The sequence below is a fragment of the Pyrgilauda ruficollis genome, unplaced genomic scaffold (assembly GCF_017590135.1).
Source record: "Pyrgilauda ruficollis isolate IOZ18807 unplaced genomic scaffold, ASM1759013v1 scaffold10, whole genome shotgun sequence".
Lineage (NCBI taxonomy): Eukaryota > Metazoa > Chordata > Aves > Passeriformes > Passeridae > Pyrgilauda > Pyrgilauda ruficollis.
Window position 1 is genome coordinate 11904237 of NW_024508101.1, and position 15458 is coordinate 11919694.

The 15458-nt window shown below is 53.7% G+C and overlaps 1 protein-coding gene across 5 annotated transcripts; it reads right to left on the reverse strand.

Annotated features, from left to right (window-relative positions):
- Window positions 1–126: 126 nt before the first annotated feature.
- On the reverse strand, window positions 127–15015 carry ABHD6 (abhydrolase domain containing 6, acylglycerol lipase). 5 transcript variants are annotated; one of them, XM_041463953.1, is made up of 10 exons: window positions 14912–15015; window positions 11631–11700; window positions 9760–9907; window positions 6270–6426; window positions 5736–5849; window positions 5411–5543; window positions 4023–4180; window positions 3171–3225; window positions 2628–2728; window positions 127–1943 (listed from the first exon to the last, which is right to left on the reverse strand). In XM_041463953.1, exons 3-10 carry the CDS (start codon window positions 9876–9878, stop codon window positions 1767–1769), a joined length of 1014 nt encoding a protein of 337 aa, XP_041319887.1. In that variant the 5' UTR covers window positions 9879–9907; window positions 11631–11700; window positions 14912–15015; the 3' UTR covers window positions 127–1766. The 5 variants fall into 5 exon arrangements, with proteins under 5 accessions (XP_041319887.1, XP_041319894.1, XP_041319911.1 ...); XM_041463960.1 differs by lacking the exon at window positions 14912–15015 and adding an exon at window positions 11832–12658; XM_041463977.1 differs by lacking the exon at window positions 11631–11700 and having other exon boundaries at window positions 14912–14959.
- Between the last annotated feature and the right edge of the window lie 443 nt (window positions 15016–15458).

Sequence of the window (15458 nt, forward strand, 5' to 3'; positions counted from 1 at the left end):
TTGAGCCAAAACCTGCATCTCCCAGAAATGTGGGGAGGAAAGAAGCAGCAGAGCAGGATCCCTCTGTCATCCCACAGCACAGTCACCTTCTTCTTCAAAGGAAAAAATAGTCATTGCACCATGGACTCCTTAAATCACTAGATTTTAATAGCCATATAAATCCTCTGCATACAGCAATCTGTGGCATGAGAAACCATATAGATACTGAACAAGTTTTTCTGGCTTTTACCACATAAAACTACCAGCAATTTTGTTCTTTAAATCAACTCCTGTAGTAGAAACAATACCAAGCAATTAACAGCAAATTTCTATTTTTCTAAAAGAACAATATTTCTTCTCTTAAAAAGAGCCAAGAAGCTGACAGGGAGTTTCAGATGTATGTACAGATCCGGGCACCCCAGGAAGCTGTCAGCTGTGTTCCCAGTCGGGGGGGGACACTCTAACAGCACCCACTGTCACCCCCTGAGGAGGGCTGGGGTGACTGAGGGGTGACAGCCACCTGCTGCTTTGCCTTTGAGGGCACCACGCACTGCCTTGCCCTCCAGCACCCCCTGGTCCTGCCTGAGACCTGGAGCAGCGCTCTGTCCCCGGACAGGCAGTGAGGGACCACGCCTGGAGAGGTGCAGGATCCATCCCTGAACATCACCTTGCAGCCTGTAAAGTGCAGCTTGCCTGTATTGCCTGTTCCTGCCTACAGCTTCACTTGGGCAGGAGCTGTAACCGTGGAGAGGATGCAGAAGTACATTGTACCTCTCCCCACCACGGCCCAGCACCTCATGGGCGAGCTGACCCCTCCTCACCATTCCCTGTGCTGGTCACACACAGCCCCCTCCCCCCCTCAGCCTGTTCCAGTGGCATTGGCTTTTGCAGAATTCACAGAATTCATTAAGAAAATCATTATTTACACCCAGGTGTTCAGCAGCACGATGTGATAGAGGAGCTGAGACAAGAGTTCACCCTAGGTGGCTGAATCACACCGTGGCCATGGGCTTATTGCTGACTCCAGCTCAGGGGCCGGATCACCCCGGGCAGTTCCCATTGCCCCAGTCCCAAAGCTGCTGCCTGCACCCCGTTGTCACTGGCTGTGTCCACCCTCAGGTAGAGCCAACCCTGGGCTGTGCACAGACACCACGCCTGGGCAACGTTAAGGCATTACAAATACACAGGAGCTACTCAGAGATTTAGAAAAACCCACTCGGAGTGTAAACATTTTTGCACATACAGTCATTGGACTTCCACACATGAAGGTTTCTGTTGTTTTCTGGATAAATCATGAGATCAGGAGCTACACAAAGAGCACTCAAGCAGACGCCTGGAGCACTTGGGGGTTCTCTTACAGCACAGCAGCATGCAACACGATGGACTCTAAGTAGTAAAAATATTGTTAAGTCTCAGTCTCAGTCCAGGTTTCCAGGTATCTTCCTACATTTCATATATAGTTTAGGTAAATGTCATGAACAACTACGTGCTGGTAACCCAGGTAAGATGGGTGGCTGTGTGATGAGCACTGGGTGATTTCAGCTCATTTCTACCTTACCTCTAAGCAGAAAAGGGAGATACTCTGCTTCTGTTCCTGCATCTATGGAGGTTGCTCAATGACCCCAGGTTGCTGTGCCAGTGGTGCTATAGGTTTAGGTATCAGTGATTCTGCCTTCCTCAGGGACTTTGGCACATTGACCCCAATTCGTACAAGATCCCTGAGAACGTATCAAAGCTGCAGTACTTTACAATTTAACCTGGCATGGGCACTTGGCTCCCTGCCACGCTCACGCCTGCTTCTTGTTGTTGTCGATGCTGTGCAGCAGCGCCAGGAACTCCAGGATGAGGTTGGCTGTCTTGCGGGGCCGCTCCACCACCACGGAGTGCCCACAGTTCTCCAGGATGTACACGTGGCAGTCTGGAATGGCGCTGGCTAAAACACTGGCACCGGAAACATCCAGGACCTGGACAGCAGGGAAAAACAGTCACTGCCACAGCCAGAGAGGGGGTTTGCTGCACACTGCAGAAACCCTGCTGGGGTCCAGCCGAGATGCAGAGCAGGGACGCAGGCACAGACCCTGTGATGCCAGCGCCCTGCCTGGGGACAGGGCAGGAGGCTGCAAGGTGCCAGACTCAGCACGCAGCAGGGAACTCTCTTGTATGCTTCTCAGCTGCTGCCTCAATGCAAAGGTATCACAAACACTTGCATCTTTGCATTTACAGAGCCCTCTGCATGCCTGCAGCCTGCTTCCTCCCACATCTTCCCTCCCACTCCTTCCTCTGAAACAAACCCTAAGATTTTGCCTCAAAGCCTGCCCACAAACAGCACGTCTCTTCCCAGTTGCCAGGACAACTCTTCACTGACTTCATTCTTCTTCCCAGCCCTTCCCTGCTTCAGTGCTGGCACCTACCCCCCACCTGCCCCTAGCAGTCCCCAGCCCTGGCACTGCCCTCTCCACTCTTTGGAAAGCTGGCTGTCAGCTTTCTGCCCATCACCCTGCTGAACCCCTGTGTCTAAACCCACTGGGGACCAGGACACGTGTGCCAGCTCCCTGCAGAGCAGTGCACAGCTCAGCAGCACAGCCCCCACCGTGCCCCGTGGGTGGGCACAGGCAGAGATGGAGACAGTCTGTGGGGGATGTGCCTACCTGGTCCTGCTTTCCCCAGATGACCTGTGTCGGTGCTTTGATCTTGCTCATGTTCTCATGGAGAGAGTGCCTGGACTTTTCATCCACGATTTCTAAAAACACTAGTGGGGCAAGAGGAGAGTCAGTCCAACAGGGAGATGTTTGGCCTTCCTGTCTCAAAGGGGGCCAAGTGGTCCTGCTTGTACCCCCTCACTGGGAAGCCCATGCAGAGAAGATGGGCTGTCCTTGCCCTGCCACCAAGCCCAGCTGCAGAGGGGCCCTGAGCCAAAACATCTCCTCACAGGTACCTGTTAGCCCAGGTGGAAGGGCGAGGGTGAAGCAACAACCCCGTCACCAGTGGGGGTGGCAGTGCATTGCTACCAGTGACCAAGGTGTGTCCCCAAATCTGTCAATGACATTGCCCCCTCCCACCCTCAGCAAGACAGCACGGGGGTGCTGGGGCTCACCCATGTGCTGGGGACATGGGGGCTGGAAACAGCTGGTCCCCAGGCCCCGGGGATCCTGCTGGAAAGCCCAGGGAGGAGGCTGCCACCAGGCACTTACATTTCCGGTAAAATTCGTTGTGTGGGATGCGAACATCAACGAGGCCCTGGAGGATCTGCAGGGAGAGCAGAGGAGAGCTGCTGGAGGGGACCCATGCCCTGCACAGGGCTGAGTGTGCCCAAGAGCACCCAAGAGCAGCCCTTGTCTCCCCAGCAAGTCTGGACCCAGCATGAGCTTCTTCCTAAGCATGTGGGGCTGTTGAAACCACGCTTAAGCAACATACATTTCAGCAACAGGTAATATTGTCTTTTATGATGCAGACCCAATTTCTGCCCCTGGCCAGCAGCCACCTCAGCCATGACTGCACTTTTCTTCCTTCTTGAACTCTTTTGGCAAAAACACAAAAGGTCTTGGCACTACCTTACATTTTTTTCTTACTCTCCAATCTACTCACTCCAGACTTCCTAAGAAAAACTAGTTTAATAGCCAGCCCCTCACAAGTTCCTCTTGCTTGACAATGACGCAATTAACATTTCCATTACTTTTACTTAAAAAGCAGCAAACAATCTCCCTCCACATCAGACAACAGCTGCCTTAGTAATTTAATGCTTCCTGCCAGCCATATTTACTAAAAAACCCTTCTACATCCCAGCCTGCTGCCAAAAACTTCACTGGAGCAGGAATTCCAGCAGGGACTGCCAGAGGGAGCTTAGAAAAGAGGCTTTGAAGGGAAAGTGCTGGAAAAATGCAGGGAGCGGGGCTGGGTGTGTCTCCCCTGGGTGATGGCAGCGTTGGCAGCTCTAGCTCTACCCCCAGCATTGCCTCAGCTGCCACTATGTAGGCTCAGGGAGGAGCAAACCCTCTCACCACCTCCAGGCTCCCCTTTCCCAGCCTCCACAGCCAGCTCCTCACCTGCTGTGGCACCTTGAAGCGAACGTAGGAGCAAAGCTTCAGCATGTCTGCCATCTCCTCAGGCGTCGAGGGGATTAAAGGGATCCTGTCCATGCATTTGGACTCTTGCTGCTCCCGCAGCTGCTTAATGAACTTGCTCTCAGTGGTACTTGGCAGGCCTGGGTGAAATGAGAAGGGGTGAAACCCAGATGAGATCCCCCCGCAAACAGACCAAACAAAAAAACATCCTTGCACTGACCTTCCTCATCCCTACCTCTGGCTTCCTGCCTGCTCACTCTTTGAAAAATTTTATAAAAAGAGGGGAAGAAAACATCTGCACATACAGCCACTTCAATATGCACCCAGAGGTACCCAGCCTCCCTCCTGCTCCAGGGCTTGGCACCCCACAGGCTGGCACAGCACGAGGTGTAGACATGCATGACTACTTCAGCAAAAGCTATAGTGCTTGTTTTTATGTGCTCATCACATGCAAACACTAGTGCCCAGGCTGCCACTGCACGGGGTTGGACAGAAAATTTCAGCAGCCCCATCTGCATGCAGCTCTGAAGAAAAATTCCCCAGCAATTTAATCCTAAACCTTTCGGCAGCCCCCACACAGAGGTTTCACATCCAGCAACAGCCAGAGAGGCAGTCAACACTTCTCCCAGAGGGGAGTGGGAACCCAACGCCCCCAGAGCCTGGTAGCTAGGTAACATTTGCTTGGTTTCATTCCTTAGTGCTTATTTGGAAGTCACTTTCCTTGTGTGGGAGGGGAAAGGAGCTGCTATGACAACTGGGATGCAGCAAAGCCTCCCTGGCAGAGAGGCTCTCTGCCTTCCATGCCTCCTGCAGCATATCATGCCCAGGCTTCCCTGAGCCCCCTGTGCAGGGGATGCTGGGGATGGAGGGGACAGAGAGGACACCCTGCTGACCTGTGCCCAGCCCTGAAGTGTTCTTCCCACTGCAGGCACCCAAAGGTGGGAGGTCAGAGCTCTCCAGTTCCCAAAGCCCCAGGCCTTCAACACACTAGGGCTTCCAGGAGGCCAGAACAGGGAGGCCATTCCTGTTGCAATCTTGAATCCTGCCCCTGAACTGAGAGGCTGCACACATGCCATGTAAAATGCCTGCCATTCCAAGGGAAAGGGCATTTTTCTTCAGAGCAGAACTTGTCCCATTTGCCCTAGTCCTGACTCTAACCAAAGTACAGTGGGGCAAACACCAAACCCCTGGAGAAGAGTAGTCAGCACAAAGATGCAATTTTCTCTTGTGCTTTGCCAGAGATTTCCACAGTGTAAATATGAATTATTTCTAAATGCTTTGCACTACACATCTATGCTGCGTCCAGCACTGCCCTGGGCTTTTGCACTGGCTTCTGCTTGCCCTCTCTCTGTCTCCCCTGCCTTGCCCACCTGCAGGACAGATGAGGGTCAGGCTGCAAATATCTTCTGGGTACTGAGCAGCATAGACACCAGCAACATTTCCCCCCATGGAAGTGCCAACCAGATGAAAGGGCTTTCTGTTCAGCTTGATACACTCCACGAACTGGCAGGGAGCAGAAGGAGCGTTGTTAGGAGAGAGGAAACAACAGCATGGGGTCAGGTCATTTCATTAGAGAAATTCAACTCAAAAGCTTGAGGCTGGTGGCTCTGGCTGCCTGGGAAGGGACCCACAGGGCTTAGCATCCCTCACATCCTCACATCCCTCTGCAGAAGCGATGTGATGCTGGAGCTTTACCTGGTGTATTCTCTTAGCTTGCCCACTGATGGAGTAATCATCCAAGTCCGAGCGGGTCGTGCCCTCGTGCCCAGGCATGTCCACACATACCAAGTGCAGGTTCTTTGGCAGGAACTGAAGAAACAAACCAGGGGTGGTTACAGTGCAAGGAAACTGCTGCAAAGCCCAGGGATGGCAAGTGGGGAGCCCGGGTGGGAGCAGGGGCAGGGGGTGTCACTCTCCTCCTGGCAGCCCTGGTTGCTCGTGTACCAGAATAAGTCAGCTTGTGTACCAAGGATGACATGATGAGAAAACACGGCCAAGACTTGCTTCCCGTGGAGGCAGCAGGTGTGTACTGCTCTTCCCCTGCAGCTCTGCACCTTATAGGGTGAAGGGATGCAGCAAGCAATGGGCATGGAGCTAAGCAGCGTGTTCCTAGCATGGTACAGCAGCCATCCCATCCCATGCATGCAATCACTGGGCCCCCCACACTGCCCCCAAGCCCAGGACCATCAATTCTCAGTAAGGAGCAACATGGTAGAAACGGAATCCCACCTTGACTATGGACAGCCACATGTCTTTGTGGGCTGAGAACCCATGTAACATCAGGATGGACGGTCGGTACCCAGGTCTGCCTCTATAGGAATAGCAAAACTGATAATCGTCGTAGTTTGCATATCTAACCTGCATGCCCAAGGCTCGGCGCCAGTACCTGGAAACAAGGAGAAAACACCAGTGAGAAAGACAAGACCAGGGCCCAGCCACAATAGAAGGCAGGTGACAAGTCTGAAAGCAGCCACAGATTTTTTTGGCTTATTAAGGCCAGTTAGGTTGGGCTCTCACTGGTGCCATAATGGGACTACTGGGATTAACCCTGTGCACCTGGTCCCTGGACAAGTGTAGTACTGGCTGCTGGCTGCACTGCAGATGGTTTGTGGAGACACTCTGTCTGTTAAGAATTTTTAAAAATACTCTAAATAACTCATTTAGCAATGGAAATGGGCCAAAACAACAATGGTGAAAGAGAAAATGCCCAAAGGCTGGTATGAGAACAGAGACCCAAGGGAGGGGGGACAGCACACGTGGCAAGGCAGTGTAGAGGATGGGCAGGCCAAGGGAGACAGTTCTCCCAGGTGGATAAGGTGGATCTGTCACAGGGTTGTTTGGATACAGTCCTGCATCAATGGGAGTACATCACCCCACAGACAAGCACATCAGTTCCCAGCCAAAACAACCATGTCACTCTGGAGTACCACAGAAACCCAATTCTCATGGACCAGCTAGACAGCCTTTGAAAATGTATCTACACACACACTAAGGACTGGAGTGGACCATCCTTACACTAGGTTTAGCACCTCAGAAGATAGCAAGCTAACCCTAAGGCTGTTCCTCTAAAAGCAGAGGCAGACAGTCCTGCCAGCATATGCTTGCAGCCTGCTCAGAGGACGCAGCAAAACTGCTGGCCAGGAGGACCTAGACAGAGATTATCGGTGACACTTGGGACACATGATGTGTACGTGCAGCCCAAGGCAGAGAACGGGGCCCCTTTGTCTGCTCTTCCCCCGTGCTCAGATACGACCCTTGTCAGGACAACTGCTGGGCTACTCCTGCTGGCCAAGACACTGGCAAGTACTTTTATGTGCCGTATCAGAGTTTATTTAAGACACAAGAACAAGGTCACCAACACTTCTGGACTGTCCCACCTCTCTGCCCACTCAAAGTTTATGCACAGTGAAATCCTCTTTTAGCGTAATCCCTTTTTCAAGGGAGTTAGTGGGGCTTAAGTAGCATCTCAGCTCTGTGCTGGTCCTACAAGGAGAGGTGAATTTCTCCCTAATAAGTGTCTTAAGAGTCCTTGCCTCAAAGGCACTGGTGTAAACTACCGATGGGCAAGATGATAACATTTTTAGCAACTGATCCTAATGGATCAATTCAGTAGAAGGCAAAATAATCTGTGCAAAGCTGAACTGATCCCCCACAAGGTGTTAACTCACTTAGTGGCAGCAGCTAAACTGATTAACCCCTGTGGTAGCAGAGGCAGAGCAGTGGCAGGGCTGGGGTCAGCGGGGCAGACTTGGATATCCTGCCAGGCAGGAAGGCGCATTAGCAGCAGGGAAAGCAGTGAGGCCCTGGGTGAGGGGGCCCAGCGTGACCCTTGACTGCACCAGCTGAGGACACAGACTGGCAGTGAGGAGAAGGAGCGGGCAGGGAATTATGGAAGAAGGGAGAAGCTTCCCTTGGGACCTCCGAGGAACGGTGCTGCAAAGCTGGAGCTGCATGGGGCTGAAAGAGGAGGGCAGCACGGCATGCTTCCTGCACCTCTCCTGCCTCTGCTGATGGGGAAACACAGTAATTTCACCCTTCAAAAAACTCCAACTTGGAAAGAAGCCAAAAGAAAAGAAAGAGTAAGGGCAAACCCACACTTCACGTCCACTGTCCCTAACAAAAGCGGTGCCCATGACACACAGTGCACTGCAATTACTCCTGCAAGAAGCCCATACTGCCAGAAATGCTGGACGAGAGAGATGGGGGGACCACACCCTTCAAAAGAAGACAGTCCTTCTGACCCCTGCTCACATGCTCCCTCCCTCACCCAAACACAGACCAACCTGCCCACAGTGCATTTTCACTCAGCTCCTTATCTGCAACCCCAAAAGAACAAAGGCAGCAGGGCATTCTCTACCTTCCACTCAGCCTGGCTCCTCCAAGCTCCTGGCATAGACCCTGCACCTCCTTTGCCCTGTCCTGCCACCCCTGCCTGTGGCTGCTGAAGGCTTCACCCTGCAGTGCTTTCCAGAGATCCTCCTCAGTACCTCAGTCCATCAGGGTCCTCCCTGGCTTTCACCAGCTGCTCACATATCCAAAGAAATAAACCACTTTGACTGCCAAACCCAGTACCATCAGACACCCATGGGGCAGCCAAAGGCTGTGGCACTGCCTGCTCTCCTTTGCAGAGTGGTGATCCCATCACTGGGGCTTTCATCCCTTGCTTCCTCCTCTTTATTAAGAGGATTCATTTATGCTGTGAATAAATGGCTTCTAATTAAAGTGCCTTTAGAAAGCCTTTAGCTTCATCCCATTGCTTCATCCCTGAGTGCTGTGATGGACAAACACCTTCCTGTCACAGGAAGTCACTTGGATTTGGAAACACCCCTAAGCTGAACTGTAGAAGCCACCATCTGCCAGCAGCACCTGAGGGCAGCCTGACACGCTGCCTGCTCTGCCTGTGCTGTCTGTCTGCTGCTGCCTGCTCCACGCTGGGGATGAGACTCTGCCCTGACTTCTGAAGAGAGTAACTCCAGCTTTTCCTTGCCACAAACCCAGAGAGGAAAGCTGCCAGTGGGCTTATCACTGATATCCAGGGACAAAGGAGGACTGAAGGATTTAGTGCTTGCCTCCTAGCATCAGAAAGGACAATATTAAAGGGAATAAGGAAAAGCGTCCCTCCATCTTCTCTGATGCTCCATTCCAGAAGAGAAAAAGAGGATGAGAAAAGCCTCATCCGTAACTACTAATGAGGGAAAAGTCCCTGGCTGCTGAGCAGGCTGTCAGCTGGGATGGAGCATGTGAGCCCAGGGACACCCACACCACAGCTGCACTGATGAGCTGGGAGGCCACTAGACTGCCACAGCTGCCAGGCTGGTGGAGCTGCTGCAACAGCAGTGCTTTTCCCAGTCTCAGCCCTGTCTTTGGGAAAAGCAATCCAAAGAGGCTTACAGAGATCTTGCAAGCTGGCACTGCAGTGGCAGCCTGGCCAGCTGTCCCTTGGCACAGTCAAACCCCTGGGACAGAAGAGGCTTGACAGACATAGGCCTCCACAGCAAAAATGCAATTGGAAAATACCATTTTGTTCTCCCAGATGTGTTTAAAGCTGTGCACAGCTGGCACGGCCCTGGAGGACCTCAGGTCACTGCTGCTGTTGCTGTCAGGGGCAGGAACACCCAGCTCTGTCCACAGCCCTGGGACCCGTGTGTGGGGGCCCTGCTGGGTGCAGGTTCCACCCCTGCCACACGAGAGGAGCCAGGAGCAGGGCTCACACACTCACCAGTAGTAGATGCGGATGAGCGCCGAGGGCCAGAGGAGGAATGAGGCCACGAAGGCCAGGATGGGGATAGCCAGGGTGCCACCAGCGATGACAAACATGTTCAGCATATCCAGGTCCATGCTGCTCTTCACTACTCAGCCTCACCTGCCTGCATTTAGGGAAAGTTCTGAGGTTAACCACCAGAAATTATGACAAATCATTGCTAAATGAGAACTCTGCTGCAGAAGAAGAGGAAAGCAGCTCTGCACGAGGCAGATATCCTTCAGGAGCACAGCAAAGTCTCCTTCAGTTTTAAAACCCACCTATTTCTTCTGGCTCCTTAATGGATTTAATCACTGCAATGTTATCCTCTCAGGAGAGCACATCTCAAATGGACAATGAGCCCCATAACAGGCACGGAACATGTCCATGAAAATAACAGGGCACAAATGGCCCTTGGGACACTTTGCAGACACAGCAAGCACAGCCCCCCGAGGGGTGCAGGCAGCCTTTCCCCCACCATGAGGGCAGGCAGCCTTTCCCCCCATGGCTGCAGGCAAGGCCAGCTTCAGGCAGGCTCCACGCTTCTTTTTGGAGGCAGGCATCCAGCTCTGTCTCCCTTCTCTCCCCCTGCCTGATCCCAAATCCCCAGCACACAACCACTGACCTAGAACTGATGGGTTGCGCCCAGCTCTCATTACTGCTCTGCACAGGCACCAACCAATCAAGGAAGCAGAGCCTATTAATGGACTTGGGAACAGAAGGAAACAACTTGGCAGGGCACTCTTTAGTGTCCAGCCCTTATCAGAAACAAATTTATCCCCATCCCCACACCCTCACTTCTGCCCCACATTTTGCACTTCCTGTAGATAGCATGTTCCCATCCCTGCTCCCCAGCATCCTTCAGAAAGGCTCAGGGACAGCAGGTGGAGGACACACGGAGCAAGGGCAAGCTCTTGCACAATGTCATGTTTGTCCCTGAACTCTCCCTACCACAGGCAGCTGGGATATATTTTTCTCATTAAGAGATTAAATGCTGCCACACACACATCTCCTCTAATTCCCCCTGCTAACCAACTCATGGCTCCCCCTTTCCTTAGCAATACACTTTTGTCCCACATTTGTAAAACGAAATATCCTCAATGCCTGCTCTCCCACCAGCCGCTCACCCCCCATCACCACCTCCACATTTCTCCGCGTCAGGACAGTCAGATTTTTTCCAGCTTCCTGCAAGACTCCCGGTGGTGTGTGTGTGGTACGCGATGCCATGAAACAGAAACACAGTCGCCACAGTCACAGCGTCCCGCCCCCGGACACCGTCACAGGATCACGCTGGACCCCACGGTACCCAGCCCGGAGAAACGGTGTGCAGAGCCTCCGAAGCACCAGAAACGGTGTGCAGAGCCTCCGAAGCACCAGCCAGATTTGCCCTCTTCCCCCATGGAAAATAGGAATAACTGAAATTCGAGGAATACTGTAAATATTTCCACCAGGCACCTCCTTAACAAAGCTAAACCTCATTTCCGTCTTCAAGCCGCAACAACACGTCGTTATTCATTTAATTAACACTTTGTAGAAAGATCCTTGATCTCAGCATGGCTAGTTCGTAGATAAACATTTTATGCAACCGATAAACCTCATCCACGCGAGGAGGGCTGCGAGGGAGCCCACCCCAGAGCACTCGCTGCCTCTGGCTGTGTCACTAAAGCAGGGCAGAAATTAAGCACGGGGAATCGCCGTTGTTCCCGTGGGTGACCCGTAACGAGAGAAGGCCGCAGGAAGCAGAAAGCGCGGGATGGTGGAAGCCCCTGTGACACGGGATCACCGCCTCCTTCTCCACACCACTTTTAGGAAGCTAAACGAGGAGAAAGCCTTTACAAAGCCCGGCTTACCTTGCAGAGATCCCCTCCTCCTCTCGGCACACGTCCTGCTCGCTGTGGGCAGCGGCAGTGTCTGAGAACACTGTCAGAAGAAGGGGTAAAAGAGCAAGGTCAAAATCGCAGCTCTGCTTTCACTCCTCCCTTCAGGCTCGCGGCCCGGTGAGTTTGGGGTATTTAAACCACCAGCTTCCCTTCAAGACGTCTCATATTCACCTTCTGACCAACCTCTCCCCTGTTTATGTAAATATGGTCTTTTGTACAATAAAGCCCGCTGAGTGCACTTGTTCCAAGCAGGAGCAAAGTGCAAGCTGCCATCGGGGAGGGAGCGAGAGCCGCGGCGGGGAGAGCCGAGCGGCAGCCGGGCAGGGCCGCGCGGTCCAGCGCCGCGGGCTCATGCTCGCCCTTCAGGTGATTACTGCTATTAGAACAAAGCCAGCTAAGCTGCTTCTCAGCCCCTTCCTCTTTCTCTTAAAGGTGCTTTTCCAAGCACCGCGCCCCTCCCCTCCCCCCGAGCCTGCCCTGTGCGAGGCAGGCTGGAGCGGGGCGCAGCCGCAGGAAACCGCCGGGGAGGCGGCGGAGCGCTGGCCTGAACTCGCTGGCAGGTTTTGGCTGTGAAATTCACGGGGGGCGATCAACAGGTGTGCCGGAGCCACGCGGCATGAGTCCTGGGGGCTGCTTCAAGCCACAGAATCCCTGAGAGGTCCCCTTGACACGGCCGCAGGGGCAGGGCCGGCCGGGGCTGCTGTCCCCATCAGGCCCGAGCATTTCGGCAGGGCCGTGGCAGCCAGCGCTCCCCCCGTGAGCCCAGTGCCGGCCCGGCACGCCCGGCAGGCCCGCTCAGGGCCCCGCTGGCCACGGGTGCCTGGGGGAACAGGGTGTGCGGACAGCCCCATGGTGCTTCCCAGCCTCCTTCTGCATGGTCAGAGCATCGTCTCTGATTTCCATGGCTAACTCCGTTGGAGGAGAATGTCAGCAGGCTCAGCTATGCAGTCAGGGGCAGCCACCATTACCACAGTCCCCAGCACTCCTGCTCCATAAAGCCACCCCTGCTCCCATCAGCGCTGCAGGGACACTGGCTCACCGGCTTGTGGGAGCACCCACAGTGACAATGCCCTGGTGCTCTGCCCATCCAGGAATGATAATCCTCCTTGCTGCACTGAGACCAGGCACCATCACCCCAGGCCCAGCACAGTCCTTTGCTACCAGCTAGAGAGTAGCTTTTTAAGCTGTTCAAAAATAAAACAAGCCCTCTGGTAACAGGCCTAAGTCTTCATACCACAGCTCATCCATCATTGTGAGGTGCCCTGTGACCAAGAGTCACAGCAAGTGGCCCCAAGTGGTGCTACTGCTTAGAAGGAATCTCCACGCACTTCATGAATTAACTTGGAAACATCAATTAGACAGCTCTGATAAATGATGTGTGATCATGGCGGTGATAACGCCGAGCACACTGAACACATGGCAGGGCATGGAATGCCAAACCAGGAGCACTGGTTCCCATGCTGGCAACAAGCACTAACCACCACAGCCTGCATCCCACCTGGGAGGAGCCCCAAAACAAGGCACCCCAGGTAATGGGATGTCCCAGGACAGATGCTAAGGGGAGGCTCCACTTCTCCATTTGTTTGCTGCTTCCTCCCCTGTGTCAGATTCAAGCAGGGATCTCAACACCTGCAAAGAGAGGGGCCAACAGGTGGAAGGGGTCTGTAGGTGACTACAGAGGACAGCATGTTGGGGACATTCCCAAGGTCATGAGACAAAGGTATTTTTCTTCTTTCAAACTCAGTGTGTCACTCCAGGGGGTCTGGGGAAGACCCAAGAATGCTGCTCACGTGTACCTTTAATTTTTTTTCCCAGCCCCACAAGAGAGGCAGCAGCAGCACAAAACCCACCCCAAGGCAGAAGGCCCTTGGGTTGGAAGAGGAAACTGGCAGCTGACGCACCAGGGAGCCCTGAGAAAGGCCAGGCAGGGATTTCACAAACAGGAATCACATGTATGCCATCACTGCCAACATTCAGGCACAAAGGCTGTCTTGGCCTGTGCTCATCAGGACTGGGCTGCACAGCTGCTGTTGCACCCAGGGTTTTGCTCAGCCGACCTGTACCCAGTGCAGTCCATGCCTCACTGATCACTGAATCACTGAAAGCTAAGCAGCACAAAAACATATGGTTTTTGGGTTTTTTTTGTAAGATCTGAAAAGGAAAATGCATCAACCAATTTTAAGATTCCACTGCAGAAATAGGGTGCTTTGAGGAACCTTGATGACTGAGGTGGGCCCCCCAGAAGTCCTGACTCACACCACTAACCATGCAAAAAGAAAAACCCAAAACATGCAAGTGAACCCTTTCCCTTGGAAACTCCCTCACCCTTGCATCATCTACAGCCACAAAAATAATATTGACTATAAACGATGACATAACAACTGGTTATGATTCCCCAGTGGTGTAGTTTGCTATGGGATCCTTTAGGTGCTAATCACAGTGAAGTTATAATTTAATATCTATTAATATTTGAAAGATCTCTGTCTGTCAATCAGCCAGCTCTCAATCTTAATCCAGCCTCCAATTAGCTGAGAGTGGGAAATGTGCCCTTTCACCTTCATTTATTTATAGATGGCAGCAATGCAATCGTTATTTCTGCATCAGTGTTTGACAAAATGTACATCTCTGAGCCATTTGTATCTGTGCAACACGGCTCCAACACGAGCCAGAGAGTCTGTGCTGGTCCCTGACCTGCTGCTGTACCCCAGGCTGGGAATATGCAGGGACAAGCTATCAGCATCACTGCTAGCCAGCCTGGGCACAAGGTGGATGGAAAGCATGAGCCAAGCGAGCTGTGCTGCCAGTCAGCTGCTGCTTTAGCGATTCACAGCGCGCCCATCCTCCTTCCGGACCCCGGCGCCATCCTCATCCTGCCGCACACGCACGCAGCAGAGCATGCACGGCGCATCTGATGTCACGAGTGCACTCGGACTCAGCCGTCTCCTGGGGAGGGGGTAGGAAAGAGTTGGGCAAGGATGAGGTACCCAGGTACCCAGGGGCCACATCCTGGCCCCTTTCCTCAGCACACAGCCCCCGGGGGGAATTAAAGGCAAATTAAATAAATCTTTGAATATATATTTTAATGTTTTTCTTGGATTTCGTCTTTGCTCGCGATCTTCTGCCCACCCCCAGCGATACCACAGTTGGGACTGGGGAGACCCGGACGCCGGAACGGCTCCCCCTCCGCTCACTTCCCCCCCGGTCCTGTCACTGCCACCGTCAGCCCCGCATCCCGCCCCCCCGCCTCTCACCGTGCCGATCCGAGCCGTGCCTGGCCGTAATGGCAGCGCCGGGCGGCGGAACGCGGCGGCTCCGCTGGCCCTGCCCCGCGCCGGTGCGGCTCCGCGGGGCGCAGCGAGAGGCGGGGATGCGGCTCCGCGGGGCGGGATGCCGCGGGGGATAGGCGGGACACCGTGGGGCGAAAGGGGGCTGAGACAGGGGAGAAAGCGGGGCTTACAGCGCGGTGAAACGGGGGATGTGGTAGGGCTGCTTTGCCGATGACAAAGGAGACAAGGACTGCAAGATGGCTTCAGTGGGGGATGTAGAGGGACGTGGATGTGCAAGGGGGGATGCAGTGAAGCTGCAAAAGGAATGCAGAGGAGAAGTAATGGGGCTTCCATGGGGATTGCAACAGGGGTGGAAAGGGGGATGCAGTGGAGCTGTGATGGGAATTCAGTGGGGCTACAGCAGGGGATGCAGCTGGGCTGTAGCAGGAGTGTGAGCGGTGTATACGGTGTAACACGGGTGCTAGGGGGCAATGTGGCGGTACAAGAGGGGACACAGAGTGGCAACAGAGGG